Source organism: Pogona vitticeps, chromosome 4, assembly GCF_051106095.1.
Source record: "Pogona vitticeps strain Pit_001003342236 chromosome 4, PviZW2.1, whole genome shotgun sequence".
Lineage (NCBI taxonomy): Eukaryota > Metazoa > Chordata > Lepidosauria > Squamata > Agamidae > Pogona > Pogona vitticeps.
In genome coordinates this window covers 225,294,535-225,310,557 of record NC_135786.1, presented here as the reverse complement: position 1 = coordinate 225,310,557, position 16,023 = coordinate 225,294,535, and the positions used below count along the sequence as shown (strand labels likewise).

At 42.0% G+C, this 16,023-nt stretch overlaps 1 protein-coding gene across 1 annotated transcript in view; it reads left to right on the top strand.

Moving 5' to 3' along the window:
• Positions 1-16,023, top strand: part of SNTB1 (syntrophin beta 1) — a 124,231-nt gene that overhangs the window by 55,086 nt on the left and 53,122 nt on the right. Inside the window, exon 2 of the mRNA XM_072999291.2 lies at positions 6,610-6,826. Within this exon, the coding sequence (XP_072855392.2) occupies positions 6,610-6,826 (217 nt within the window). The remainder of the gene's footprint in view (positions 1-6,609; positions 6,827-16,023) is intronic.

Sequence of the window (16,023 nt, the reverse complement as noted above, 5' to 3'; positions counted from 1 at the left end):
TAACTTGTCTTATTTTTTCCATATGTACATGGTCAGACATGTATTGTCAAGTTGCCTTTGTCGCACAACTCTATGAATGAGTGATCTCCAAAATGTCCTGTCCTCAACTGCCCTGGTCAGATCTTGTAAACTCAATCCTGTGGCTTCCTTTAGGGAGCCAGTCCATCTCGTATTTGGTCTTCCTCTTCTCCTGCTGCCTTCCACCTTTCCCAGCATTATTGTCTTTTCCAAAGAATCCTGCCTTCTCGTGATGTGCCCAGAGTAGGACAATCTCAGTTCTTTAAACATTTTTGGATCTAGAAATAGTTCAGGCTTAATTTGCTCTAGGATCCACTTCTTTGCCTTTCTGACAGTCCAGAGTATCCTCAAAACTCTCTTCCAGTACTGCATTTCAGACACATTAAGTGTTTTATTATTTATCCATAATCATTGCAAATGGTTATACGTAATGATCCAACAATACAACAGAATTGAATTTCTGGAAATTCTATCTGTTTAAGAATGAGAGGGGATTTTACAACTCTTCCCCAGGGAGACCCCCCTAGCTGACCTTGTTTAATTTTTTAGAAAGCTGGGGGAGATCATTCTTTTCCAGCATGCATTCAGCATTCTTGAGCCAAAGATAACTGTTTTCAGTATATCAGCCTATGAAAAACAAAAGAGATACGGGCCTTACTTTATTTCCAGATGTCATAAGTTAAATATGCGGCTTACAAAGAGATTTACGGGGGTGGGGGTGGATACCATTATCAGAGGCTGGGAAACTTAATATCGGATAGTTAACTCAAAATCTCCTAACTAAACTTGCTGTGGCAACTGGAGGAGTCTCTGAGTTGTAGTCCTAAAAAGTAACTTTTCAGACTCAGATTACTATAATAACACTTTCCAGTGTATAAAATGGTATATTATCTTCAGACCTTCATTAATGTTCATGAAATTGGGAACCAGTTTTAGGATTGAGTATTGTTACCTCGCCCTCCTCTTCTCTCTTCCCATTATTCACTGCTTTGAGTTCGGTTCGGAGGTACAGTTTAAGTTCCCTTTATTATTATTTTCCATAATGCGCAGTTGTGCGTATGGAGAACATTTTCGTATGAGGATATGAATAGCACAATAAAGGGGAGAAACAACAATAATCAGTTTTTCCCAGTGTGCCAAAATCAGGGATCAGATCTTATTTCCCCAATCTTTTAACTGACATTAAACCAGAGTTTCCTGGCTGAAATGTAGCGAAGGGGCGTTGGATTTATAAAAGCATAGATTTTCACGTGCTCAAGTTGGCCCTGACTTGGAGTAATGTGAGGAAGGAAAGAGTGTTGGTCCTCTGGCTTGCTTACAGCTTCATAAACCATAAGTCAAACCACAAGGCCTAAAGTGAGTTTATAGACATGAAAGTAAACTTCTAGCCAGTTTCCTTATATTCCTGTCATCTAGAAAGGACATTAGAATAAAATAATCTTACTCTGGTTGTCATCAGCCAGCTGACCTTTAGGGTTCTTGCCACAGTAAATCTGTGTTCCAGTTGTTAAAGGACAGCACTGAAACCCTAGCTTTCAGCAAATGTCACCGTCAGATAAACAATTTAACATTTATAATGTCTCTTACATCTAATGCTTCAGGTTTCACCTGCCTATAGATAGCATACATGCACGAACACAACAGAGCTTGGAAAAGTTACACTTTTGAAATATAACTCCCAAAATACCCCTGTCAGCATCTGGCTAACAGCTTTTGGTAGTTATAATTCCAAAAAAGTATTTTTTTCCAAATTCCAGCTCTTGGACATTAATAGGTAGCATAATGTGCTATCTAGTTTAGAGCTTGAAATAATTACAGTACTTCCTTGGATTACCATTCCCATCATGGCAAATAACCAACTCTGAGCTGAATGTAGGAAGGATCTTCAAATAATGATTTAAAGCTGTTTAATCTATCTTGGTTTGTTTGGTCTCGTGGTTCCCCATTAGAACATAAGCGGAAGCTCTGGTTAATTGTTCGTTTGTTGTAAATTTCTATATTTGCACAAAGAAGCAACAAAGCAGGAGTGAAGGCTGCTGTGTTGTACTTTGCTTGTAAATATTGTTGCCTTTTTATAGCCAGACATTTTGACTTGTTTGCAAATATGACCAAGTTTCTTTCTGTCAACATTTTGCTTTTTTTAAATGTATGCTTCTGCAACTATTTAACATGATCCTGCTGTATTAAAAAAAAAGATGTAAGCCTTAGAAGTATTCTCAAGAGAAAAAGTGGAATTAAGCAATACTGCAGCTGCTCTCTGAACTATGTTAAGTGGGATTATAAAATACTTCTTTGCTTGTTTTTCTGCAAATCATTTTTGTGTCCGTTCTTTTTCTTCTATAAGAGCATTTGAGAATTATTTACTTAAAAAATACCTTTGCCACCTTTTCATGGTTTGTTGTGTGCACTGTGTCTGTGGGAGACAGCAACAGTAACATGGATATTAAACTGTTAGCTCTGCAAACCATAAACCAACCAACAAGGTATCCTGTGTAATGTGTGGCTTACGCAGATGCAAAAGGAGGGCAGAGCCGCAGTTTACAGATATGCTGTTGTCTCAGATATGAATTCCCCATGTAGGATGCAGAGATTCACGCTGAACAAAGGCAGTTTGTGAATAGAACTGGTTTCTCAGAGTAGGCTTCGACTGGAATGAATAAAAGGAACAAGTATTCTCATAGGGTGATGGCAGCAAAGCCTTGCCTTTCCAAGAAGAGTCCAGAAGTTTGGTTCCTATAGTCAGAAGAATGGAATGATAGAAATAACTTTGTCATTCGAGATTGCAGGCAGATTGATGTGAGGGTATGGACAATTCTCTCCTGTAGTTCAACAGACTGCACAGAGCTCTCTAAAAGAGAATTTTAAGGACCTCTTTGTTGTTTAGTTGTTACGTTGTGTCCTACTCTTTGTGACCCATCGGCCAGAGCACCCCAGGCCCTCCTGCCTTCCACTGCCACCTGGAGTTGGGTCAGATTTGTGTTGGTAGCTTCAACCATCTCGTCCTCTGACGTCTCTTTCTCCTCTTGCCCTCACACTTTCCCAACATCAGGGTCTTTTCCAAGGAGTCTTCTCTTCTCATGAGATGGCCAAAGTATTGGAGCCTCAGCTTCAGGATCTGTCCTTCCAGTGAGCACTCAGGGTTGATCTCCTTCAGAATGGATAGGTTTGTTCTCTTTGCAGGCCAGGGGACTCTCAAGAGCCTCCTCCAGCACCACAATTCAAAAGCATCAATTCTTGGACCTCATTAAGCTGCAGATTACTTCTGTAGGATAGATGCATACATTTTAAAGTGACATCAAACAGTTATAATTGTGTCTGTATGTTGAGCGTTCTTCCTTAGAATGAAGCATTATGGGGTGAACTGTTTGCAGATAGACCGTACATGTACCTCTGCTACAGCCCAAAATCTGTTGAAAGTTTAAGAATGTAAGCAGAATTTACCTCTCGGACAAGAGAGCAATGGTGTGGGTGCTTGTTCGGGTTCTCTGGACAGTTTTATGCCATCACTACAGTGGGGTCTTGACTTAAGAACGGCTCGAGTTACGAACATTTTGACTTATGAACCACTCTCATAGGAAAATATTGACTTGACTTACATACTTAGATTTGAGTTAAGAACTGAAAAAAAACCACGTGGGAGGCAGGGAAAGTGCAAAATTTGAACTTTCAGTTAACTGTTGGCCAGTGAAAAAGGTGCCTGTCTGCTTCCTCACTCCTCCCAGCGTTTAGAGAGTGGATTGGGAGACAGTCTTCGGACTGCCTGGGACTGTACTGCCTGGACTGTATTTTCCCTGCTTTCCCTGAACCTTTCTTGACCTAAGAAAAAAAGAAACAAAATATCCCCCTCCAGTGGTCAAAGGCGGAATAGCAGCTTCCCATTAGTTTCTATGGACGGAAAAGAGCAGATACGGATCAAATGGTTTTCAATGCATTCCTATGGGAAATGCAGATTTGACCTGAGAACGTTTTGACTTGAGAACCGCCTTCCAATACGGATTAAGTTCTCAAGTCAAGGCCCCGCTGTACATATTATGTCTTCAGGCTGGGGAATGGGATGGCAAAAGGAGCAAATGTTACTGTGGCTACAGTCAGCCTCCAGCGCTAGGGAGCTGGCAGCAGCTGGGTTCCCTGGCACAAACTCCCATGGACTCAACTTCAGGGTGCAAACACGTGGACGCTTTCTTCACAGTTGCAACACAGCCTTGTCGGATCCTTGCACTTTGGAGGAGTACAGGTTGAGGGACATTCAGTGGGTTTCTCAGTTAAGCTCACCGAGTGTCCCCACAGCTTTCGTCTGCTGAACTTTGCCCAGCTCAAAGAAAGTTTGAACTGTCCTTGACAAAGGCATCCTGTTCTCCCCCAACCCTTCCCCAATCCTTGCCTGTCCAGGATGCTGACCAGTGAAGGCTGCACTGTCAGTTGTCCATTGGGCAGAGGGGAGTTAATGCCACTCTCCCAGATCCATCTGTTAGGTAATAACCTCTGACCCCAGACCCCTTCTCCTTCCTCCTCCTCTTCTGTCGACCAGCAGCCTCCTAAAGCCCTCTCTTCACTCTCCTTCATCAGACTTCTGGCTGCTTCTGACCGGTGTTCCACCTTAAGTTACCATACCTTCCCTTCCTCTTTCCTTGGGCCTTAGCCTTTTTCCCCTGGCAGTCATCTTAAAGGAGCCCAGCAGCTCACCGTGAGCATGCCTGCTATCTGGCACACTCATCCCACCCCAGTTACCCAGCCAGGGGCAGTTGTGTTGGGGCAGAGAGGCAACGAAACAGACAGCCACCGGGGCACTGTTGCTAGAGCACTGCAGGTAGTAAGACTTTGTACGTCAGGCGTGATCCCTGGTGTCTTCTAGCTCGCAGGTAGCAGGTGAAGAGGTATTGAGTCCTGACAATGTTCAGCCTCAAAACAAAGGCACGTAAATCAAATTATCAAATTCACCAAATGGCAAACAAGAGAGATCCGCTTGTCACGTTGAGAGAGCATATCTGGATTTTTATTACTTGGTGCACGTCTATCCCAAGGAATGTATGCTCCCTCCAAGAGAATGCCCAGTTGTAGCTTTCTGCTTAGGTTTAATGGGAAGGTCTTACTTCTCCATCTCTCTAGCCCACCTTGGTAAAGTGTCTTTACAGTCTGTTTTCAAGGCATTTTGGAAGAAATGGCTCAGTCATTGGTAAGGATTTCACTTTTCAGTTTTATGCAGAAGAGGCATCTTGGCACGATGAGAGAGGAAAATATTTATTCCTGTTCCCTGTGTCCTGGTAATTGCATTCATCTCTGAGCGTGCCCGCCTGTTCTTTAGATTTCTCTGTATGTATCTGAGGCTAGCTCTTCTCCTCCTGCTGCTTATGTCTGCTTCTCATCTTCTGCACTGTTCAAGTCATTTCATGAACACGAAGCTTCATGAGGCCAGAAACAGGTCTCCCTTTGAGTGTTGTTTAAATGTGGAAATCGATTCTGGCAGTTGACTCATTTACTGTATATAAAATTCTTGCTTGTTAGAACTATTGCTAATCTGGTTAACAGTGTAAAAATAGTAACTGATACTAATGATTTATACACATGTACACAAACTCACACAGAGAGACACCATGTTGTTTTTTTAAAGAAAAAAGTTAATGAAATAAAACTAAAATAAGAAGCCATATTTGGGTTTTAATAATTGATTGCCTTATCCTAACCATGGTTCTAAAAGCAGCTTCTTTCTCCCAAAATTGAATTAGTAAGAATACATTTTCAAAGTTTTAGAATATTTATATACGTGTTATCTACATATGCAATGATCCTGTAAAGTAGTTTGGTGTTATCTCCATAATACAGAATGTTTTTGGGCATTATGTATTACATATACATAAAGGAAGTAGCTTATTGCATGTACTTCACTGGAGGAAAAAAGGAAGCTGTATTAAAAGTAAGCAAAACAAGGTTAGTATTAACCTGAAACAAGTATACATTCTGTATACTTAAATATGTTGATCTGCTCATATCTGGGCTGAGATCTGAAGCAGCAGCTTCCAGAGGATGGTTTGTGGTCTTAGCCATTATACTGGCAGAGCCCTATTTAACCCTTCTTCCTTAGCAAAACCTCCTAAAAAATTAATGCAGTTCAATATTGCTTTTCAAAGTCCATATCTTCAGAATATTTTGAAATGATGGGAATGAGTAAAATGTCTGGGATTTTTTGCACAAAATTATTTCCATTGATTTCTTGCATTGAATTATTCTCATTCTTGGCTGCATATTATTGTTGTTTTGTTTATCTGGGCCTGATTCCACCCCAAGATATATTCTATAAACATGAAAATTAAAACAGCTGAACAAACAAAACAAAATCGAACAGTTAAAAAAAAAAAAAACAGAAAAGCCCAAATTCATTGTGGAGGTAGGAAGAGAAAAACAATTGTTTGGGTGCTTGGCTTGTAGGAGAAAGAACTGGCTTAGGAAAAGAGAGGGAGGGCTAAATAGGGGGCCACGTGGACCCTCACCATTGCAATGCTTAACTGACCCAATGATTCTGTGAGGTATCACTAGGCTTGCATAGCATCTTCATGTTTGCTTACCTTGAATACATTCTTCCTTTTTTTCCCCCAGTGAAGTACATGCGAGAAGCTACTCCCTATGTGAAGAAAGGCTCACCCATTTCAGAAATTGGATGGGAAACACCTCCACCAGAATCACCCCGATTGGGAAATGCGCCCACGGATCCCTTGTCGCACCTCTCTCTCTCCATACACCGAGATAAGAAGACAATCCCACTCAAAATGTGCTATGTTACACGGAATATGGCTGTGTCGGATCCTGAAAACCGGTAAGAAGGGTAGGTAGGTGGGAGACAGAAAGTCTTTGTCCATTTCAACTGCTTCTTGGGCACAATTTCTAATGCCATGAACATTGTCCTTTCAAGAGAGTCCCCTCTTAAACCCACAGGGTGCCCTAAAAGTCCTGATCTTGAAACGTGGATGGGGAGTTTGAGTCCCAGCCGTGACCAAAGACCCTTCAAAGACAGGCGGTAGAGCTGAGTGAGGCTTTAGAATGGTCCCGGCTCCTCGAGTTTTCTCTGTCTCTTCCACCAGTACTTTCATCACCAGCATTGTGGCTGGTTCGGAGCGGGTGCTGCTGCTCTTATTGGACAACTTGGGAGCCCAGGTCATCTTAGCAGTTCAGTAGACTTATGAAAGTGAAGGCAAGAGGAGAAGAGGGATGACAGAGGACGAGATAGTTGGACAGTGTCATCGAAGCGACCCACATGAATTTGACCAGACTCCGGGAGGCAGTGGAAGGCAGGAGGGCCTGGCGTGTTCTGGTCCATGGGGTCACGAAGAGTCGGACACGACTTAATGACTAAACAACAACAAAGACATGGAATACTGGCCCCAGCGTCCCTTGTCCATGGCCCCTTCCTCTATCCAATGGGTGAGGCTCAGGGACTTCAGCCCAGCGCTTCTCTTTCCAGTCAATGTCACCTTAACTGAGGCACAGAATTGGGGATCCCAGGCCTGAACAGCCTTTTTGCACAACTCCTCCTCCTCCAAAGTCCCCATCTCTCCCTGTTTCCCTGAAGGAAGCCCCTGAGTCCTTCTGGACATCTTCCTTTATCCTGGTCTCCTGCTCTCCACCTCACAGCTAGCCCTTCTCAGCCAGCTCCCTCAACATTGATTACCTTTTCCTGCTGTGGCCTAAGCACCAGCACCAGCAGTGGCCTGCTCACAACCTTTCCCTGTCCCTGACCATTTGCTAGGTTGGTTGACAAGACTAGCAGTTGTATCCAGTAATATCTAGGGACCCAGTTTGGGGGAAGACTGATCCGGTCCTTGATAGGGCTGTTGTTTCATTAAAAACAACATACAGAAGGGGAATTCATCCAGTGGTGCCTTCTGTTTTCACTGCACCTTTGCCTCTTGGCTAGCCCAAAGGGGCATGAATGAGAGAAGGAAGACTATCATGTATCCATTTTCAGAAGATAACCCATCCTTTGCCTGGGAGATTTTTTGACTTGCAGGCAAGAGAAAGATAGAGAGACTGGGGGAAATGAATGATGCATGAAACTTCCATGGCTCTTTACATTTGCTGCCTAGTGCTAAAAATAGGGTGAGCTTATTGACCCTTATTTATTACATGTGCAGAACCAGCTGCATCACAGCGCACGCGTGCACGACAATTGGCTCCTTTTACAGTTTCTGTCCAAAAAAGAAATGAAAAGGAAACAATGGAATGAAAGATGGGGTTGTGGTTAAGGCAGAACATCCTCCCTTTCACAGAATGGACTTCTTGTTCGTTTCCAATATGGGGGCTTCTAAACAAAATTGGCTTGAAACTTAATTGGCTTTCAACACTTCACTGCATGAGAGACGCAAAAGCTGAAGCATTTTCCATTTTGGGGAGGGCAAGGAAAGCATAAAACAGCTCCCCCCCCCAAGGACTTTACTAGTTCAACAGCTGCATATTACAGATTTTTAGGGTATATTCTCGCCATTTCAAAAATCAGTGTCTAATGACTGCTTAAAGACCCATGCCAAGTTTAACAAACCAAGTAAGAAGGAACGATGGAAAGTGGCAGTCTTTTCCCCAGCCCTGCATAGTCCCGCTCCACAGATCCATAATACTGACACTTCCAAAGCTTTGTTGTCTGTTTGCCAAAAAAAAAAAAAAAAGCACTACCCAGCATCCACAGCCAGCATTAGAGGTGTACATGTTTTTGCCTTTGGACTAGCTGCTTGGGGAATTCTGGAACTTGTACTCCGAAAGCACACATCTGCACACTGTCGTCATTCACTGGTAGCCTTCACCTTTAGTGGCTAAGCAAATGATGGAGGTACGGATGGAGCTGTTTTCTTCTAATCCATTGTCAAAGCTGTTGCCACGAGTGGAACATGATGGGTCCAGGATGTTTTTCCAGATGAGGCCCTGCTTTGTCCCTTGTTTTCCAGAATTCACTGTGACCCTCAGACATGGAGAAAGGGGGCTGCTGGTGTAGCTCCTGTCCCTTTCACATTTGAGGCAATGCAGTCTGTTGATAAATCTTACACTATCATGATTGCCCTTTGCAGTTAGCAGGAAGTAAACACTATTGCGGCTCCCACGCATTAAGATGGTTTAACTGTTCTTGTATCTCCTGTTTCCTGTGGAAACTGTGAGTCTGTAAGTGATAGTCTCTGGTCAACATCAGAAAGTTTTACCCTGCTTTACCCTGTGTTATATTCCACCCACTCACCCGCTGCCCCATAAGAAAGGACAACTTCTTACCAATATTTTCCACAGTGACTCTGTGGGTTGTGTTGCTCCTCTAGATCTGAACATCCTTGCAGAACGTCTTAATGCTGGTTAAGATGTGAACAGTCCCCTTGTTAATAAATAAAGGGTGTGATATATGTGGATGAATATCAAAAAAAAGGGGTCATCATGCTCAAATGTTTGGGAACCCTTGATCTAGGGGGCTACGTATCCCCTGTTCTGACTCTAGGAATATGGAAGAATAATTTTTAATGGTCCATTTAAGGCTCTGTTCAGTTTGGAATCAGGCTCTGGGGAGATAGAAGTGTAGGTGGGATATGCAAGTTCGGACGTTATGCCAGGGGAGTGATTCCAAGAGGAACCCACCCAGTGAAATCCCAAACTTTGGCATCAAACCAACTGATTTGTACAACTGATGCAAATCATATTGCTTAATCTGCATAATGTTCTTGGCACAGAACTTGAATTTTTGTCTTGCATCAGTGCCTGGTAGCATACCACGCTGTTCCTAAGAGGAGAGCACTGCTATTTTAGAACACTATTCCCAACAAATGCAAGCTCTTTCTAGCAGTACAGCTTGGTCATGTCCATAAAAGCTAAACCTGCTGGTTGGCAGAGTCTAAAGCAAAGCTATGTACATAATAATATGTCTGGAAGTTGTCTTGATAGCACTTTGAAGTATGGTTGCATCCATATATGGGTATGAGCCTTTTTTGGGTGGCCCCATCTGAAATGGCCATGGTACAGTATCTCCATAGGGATGTGTATGTGTGTGTTTAGAGAGAGAGAGAGAAAGAGAGAGAGAGAGGATTGTGAACCTATGTGAAAAAAAATCTTATGTTTATTTGATAGGGCATGAAAACAGAATCTGAATTCACCCATACTAAAGGGTGTTTTGCTAGCTTTAAAATAAAGCATTTAAGGTAAACTAAATGTGAAAAGAAGTTCAGGAGCAAATGTTTCTTGGACGAAGCACTTGGGAAACTGGTTTGGATATAGAACAGCATTGTTTCATGTTTTGTTCATTCGTTTAGTCGTTTAGTCGTGTCTGACTCTTCGTGACCCCATGGACCAGAGCACGCCAGGCCCGCCTATCTTCCACTGCCTCCCGGAGTTGGGTCAGATTCATGTTGGTTGCTTCGCAGACACTGTCCAGCCATCTCATCCTCGGTCATCCCCTTCTCCTCTTGCCGTCACACTTTCCTAACATCAAGTTTTTTTTCCAAGGAGTCTTTTCTTCTCATGAGATGGCCAAAGTACTGGAGCCTCAGCTTCAGGATCTGTCCTTCCAGTGAGCACTCAGGGTTGATTTCCTTTAGAATTGATAGGTTTGTTCTCCTTGCAGTCCAGGGGATTCTCAAGAGCCTCCTCCAGCACCACAATTCAAAAGCATCAATTCTTCGGCGGTCTGCTTTCGTGTTTTGTATCTAAAGTCAAAACAGTCATGATGACATCTAGCTAGGAGGAGGAGGAGGGAGAAAATAAAGAGTAGAAGGTCTACAAATCTAGTCTTATCTCGATCATGAAATCAGGCTGGATTTACATGATTTTCATACAGGTTGATGGTCTGAGCTTGTCTGCCAGAAGGTAGTCCCAATGCTTTATAACATTGTCAATCCCTGATATCTTTGCAGCTTGCATCAATATCAGTGGCCTACTTCATGCCCACTGAACAAAACTTTTGTTCTGATATTGGAAATTTCAGTATGAATTACAAATACAGGGTTTGGGGCAGCATGTATCAAACCTATGGACACTTTTCTTTCTGTCCAAATACAGCCTGTACTGGGCTGCAGCTGTTTCTTCTCCCAGCTGACCTCAATCAGATAGCAGATGGTGGAGAACACCATTTATATATATAAGGAGAGAAGGGTACATATGTTTGTGCTTTTTATACTTGCAGATAAGACTGAAAAACGTTTAAACTGTTTCCTCCACTGTATAAGATTATAAAAGTATTTGTGCATTTTTGGTGTGTTTGGGGACTTATCTAGGGAAAAAAACCCCACCGAAGTTGAGTTGAAAATACAGAATCTTGTATATTCCATAAAACCTTTATATGTTGAGTTTTAAAATATGTGTTTTTCACAAAATGCAAGATCGCCAAACACAAGCTTTTGTTTTACATAAAATTCCCTGTGCAGAATAGAGGGGTTTAGTTTGTTTTGCTAGCTAAGGCTGCTGTGCAAAACTTTAAAAAAAATACATTTTTTAAAACTTTCATGCATGATTGAAGTCTCTCAGTGGTTGACAGCTTTTTCAATGGGTTGTTTTAATGCGTCAAGACACTTTTTCATGGAGGACCAGAAAAATGTTGAATACTGGAGTGGATGAACAGACAGTTGGGCTATAAGGCCGCTTCATAATATGAACTGTAATTAATAAAGACAAGGGAGAAAAACGAGGTAACAGCAGTTTCTCCCTTCCATCTCTCTTCTCAGTCCATAATGAGGTTCTCTGTTAGTTCCCACCCCCCTTTCTCTACAATTAGCTTAAAAAGCAAAAGCTTTCAAGAAGTGCAGCAAAAACAGGCTACGAAGGTGCTGACATTTGCTTTTTCAGTGAACTCTCATCTGCAAATAAGTCACTTCGTCTTTCTTCAAGAGGGACCACTGATCCGCAGTAGAATACTCAGTTTCTCATGCTGTCTTAACTATGATAAGTTCCAACACAGCTTGTGCCCAGCCAACAGGTCTACAATAAACTGCAATTAAGTGGAAGGGGAAGCTTCTACTATTGCACCCAGCCATAAGGAAGGAGAGAAGGGGCAATGCAGGAGCCTTGCTTGGGCTGTTGCTTATTCTTCCTTGTATTCATGGTACTTGTTCATTATAGTTTGGTTGTAACTATTGAACATGCCAAGTCATTCTGTTTCAGCTCCCACATCTAAGAAAAGAGAAACCTGATCCCACCAGATCTATGTGCTAAATGCATTTTACTCAGTGCCTTGCTTAAAAATGACATTCAGAAATTAACGATGAGGAAAATGCTGTTGTTTGGACTTCACGTTAGGTTGGGCTTGACTTACAAGAGAGTTGTGAGACATCCGTTGATGTCGATGTGTTGGGTTACTTGAGATCATTTAAAAATATGTTCTGCCATGTTTGGCAGTAATTAAACAGGCACACTTGGAAACGGTATCCACTTTGTCCTGGTATGATTAGTTAGTATGGTTTCTCCATAGTGGAGAAAGAAATTAAGCTGTGAATCGGTTGTCGGTAAGAAAATTGGCCTTTAACCTTGTGTAAAGTTAATATCATTTTTTTCTTTATTTAGAGGAGGGTTGGGGGATTGGTCCAGGTCACCCTGTGAGCCAGAAAATGCACCAGACACATTCACTGATGTCAGGAGAATGGCTACTGCCTAGCATGAAGGCTGTGGCCACAGCCCTATGATTTCTTCCTGTAATCCAGACGCTGGCTGGAGGAAAATCCATTCACTGTTTTTCCTGGGAAACAGGCTTTACCTTTCCTCCACCCTCCTTCAACAACTCAGGATTCAGCCAGCTCTAAAAACACTACCTGCAAATGCTTTGGCTCATCTTTATAATTCCTATACGGGGAAACCCAAGATGAAAGCAAAATGAGCTCTTCATAGTTGCAGACCCACAGCTCCTATCTCAGCTCCTTCTTGCCCTATATCACCTCTGAGCAGGCCGTGTTTGGGGATGTAGTGGCCAGGGATCCTACATAGGCCAGATTGAGAAGCCGAGATTAGATCCGTGGACCAGAGAGTCTTTTCCTCTGTTGTGATTTCAAGGATAATGACCGCAGGAAGTCTCAGCAGCTAGAAATTAGACTCGAGCATTTAGAAAGAGTTGAGTAGGAATGTCCATTTTGTCTTTTCAGTTTCCATGGTAGAACATGATATTTTGGAAACTTCAGTGACTATTTTGTAAGCAGAAAGAAGGAATGGTGGGAGAATTCTATTGGCAACCAGGCTTTTACAGAAACAGGTCCTTCGTTGTTCTTCAGACCTTAGCCAAATTGACTTTGAGACCATGTGATATTCCTTCATATGCACGGCCAAGCCAGAAGAAGAATACACATGATGTAAACTATCTCATGCTTAAATATATAATTCCTTGGGGTTGGTGTGGGCTTTATTTTAAAAAAAGCCTATTCCATATGCAGTGTTTACATAACTGTGGTGGGGTGTGTGAATAAACACAGCTGTGAGACTGTCTGAAATATTTCCATGCAAGCAGGAATTAAAAAGGGGAATTTTATCACCAAATTGCAGATAAACATAATGTATGTTCAAAAGCCGGTTTGGGACAAAAAAAAAAAGACATCACAATTTGGAGAATTAAACACAGGAATTCTCCTTTCAGTTGACAACTTTCATTAAAGACAGAATGTACACACAGCACATCTGTGACTACATCCAAGATACTTGGAACACTAGATTGAAGTGGTCTTCCATCACAGAGATGTCTGTAACTAGTGATTTAGTAAGCTGATCCTTAAAAGCAAGAGAGAGCATTTGAAACTTTAGGAATCTGAACTACAGTGGTGCCTCGCAAGATGAATTTAATTCGTTCCGCGGTTAATGTTGTCTTGCAAAAAAAAAAAAAAGTCTTGCGAAACGTGTTTTCCCATAGGAATGCATTGAAATCTAATTAATGTGTTCCTATGGACAAAAAAAAAGTCAGAACAAAGTCAAATTTGGTTTATAAAGGGTTTATTAAAGCCATATAGATTATGCACATGATTTAAAAATTTCAGTCAAAAAACTAACTTTTTAAACATCATAGAAAAACATTTAAAAATCAGCAAACATGAGGCAAGAACAAAAAACGGAAAACATTCTTCTTGTGAAGCATGACCACAGGAACATTTGTCTTGCGAGTCATCAACCCCTTTGCCAAAACCATTTGTCTTGTGAGTTTTTTGTCCTGCAAGGCACCACTGTACGTTTTCCAGGAAAAGAGAAAATGGAAATACGTTGTTTTTCCCACTGAGAAAATTTCAGTTGCAAACTTTCTCTCTTCCCTTGTTTTTTCATGTATCATTCTGAAAAGTATTGTGTTTGTTGATCATGCTGTGTAAATTTATCCCCTCGGCTGAGAATATTTTTCTTGAGTGCCTTATATACAACGGCCTAACAGTGATGTAATAAATCTGTGTTTCCTGCTATATCAAGAGTAGGGAATATGTGGCCCTCCAGATTTGGTTGGATTGCTATCCCTGTTGACCCTCATTATTGACTACACTGCGTAGGGTTGATGGAAATTGTGCTCTGACAACAGATAGAGAAGCAGACATTTTTCACCCAGAGTGATAGGAAAGAATTCTGGTCAGCCTTTGGTTTGTAGGCTTGCCATTCTCCTCTTAGTGTGGGATAGAGATGTAAAATTTCCAAAAATTTCCATTATTTCCAGAAACAATGCCCCCCTTTTCTACCCCAGAAAAAAAGGAAATTTTCAGAAATTTTACATCTTTAGTGTGGGCAAGGAATCATACAATTCCTATGATTGCAGGAAATCAGGAGGCCCATGGTTCTCAGCCTTTGTTCCTCTAGATATTTTGGACAAATTCCCAGTATCCCATACTGTTGGCCATGCAACTTCTGGGAGTGGAAGTCCAAAAACCCTGGGCTTGGTGTGTGCAGTGTCCAGGTTGGATGGTTAGATACAAACACCTCTGGACCTTCGAGGACCATTATTGCCCTTTACATATAGTCCTGGCTTCTCAAACAGAAGACGCCTTTGCCTTCTGTCATGTGACAGTGCTTCAGGATCCTGGGTCCTTTTCTGACCACCCTTGGTCTTCAGTTCTCCAAGCTAGGTCTCCTTTAAAGACTTCCACATTCTGTCGAAAGACTTGTCTTCTGCAGTGCTCATTATCATTTTGAATCTCCTCTCAACCTGTTCTGATTTCTCATTATCCTCATTAAAGTGATGGTGCTGCGGGTTAAACCGCAGAAGCCTTTGCGCTGCAAGGTCAGAAGACGAGCAGTCGTAAGATCCAATCCACACGATGGAGTGAGCTCCCGCCCCTTGTCCTAGCTCCTGCTAACCTAAAAGTTTGAAAGCATGTAAAAATGCGAGTAGATAAATAGGTACCACCTTGGTGGCAAGGTAACAGCGTTCTGTGTCTAGTCGCGCTGGCCACGTGACCCCAGAAACTGTCTTCGGACAAACACTGACTCTATGGCTTGGAAACGGATGCGCACCGCGCCCTAGAGTTGGCCATGACTGGACTAAATGTCAAGGGGAACCTCTACCTTACTGAATGGATACTACATGTCAGATGAAATCTGACTAGGGTAAACTATTGAACCTATGAGATATGGATCTACTACATCACATGATGTGTAAATTAAGTTTCTGTTAATACTAAAGTCTTTAAGTTTCTGTTTCTGGACTACAACTTCCAGAATTTCTCAGGCAGCAAGACTATGTTGCCTGGTAAATTCTGGGTGTTGAAATCCAGAAAAACACATTTGGACATATATAGTTAATGCAGTCAAAAATCACATCGGCCTATTTTGCAGCCCCATTTCACATCTGGCTCAAGTCACAATGAAAACATTCCACAAGCAGCCTCATCTCTTTAAACCCCAGGACTTCTCTGAAAGCAGTGTTGGAAGGCAGTTTGCAATGAAGTATCAGTGATTCCTAACCTTCCCGAGTGTGGGATTCTGGGAGCTACCTTTCAGAAAAGAAACTTTTCTACATTTTGTTCTAAATGATGGTGGATAGCATCTCTGCAAAACCAATGTCCAGATTACAGTTTCAGAGTTGATGTTACGGTTCATGTTCTTGTAAAC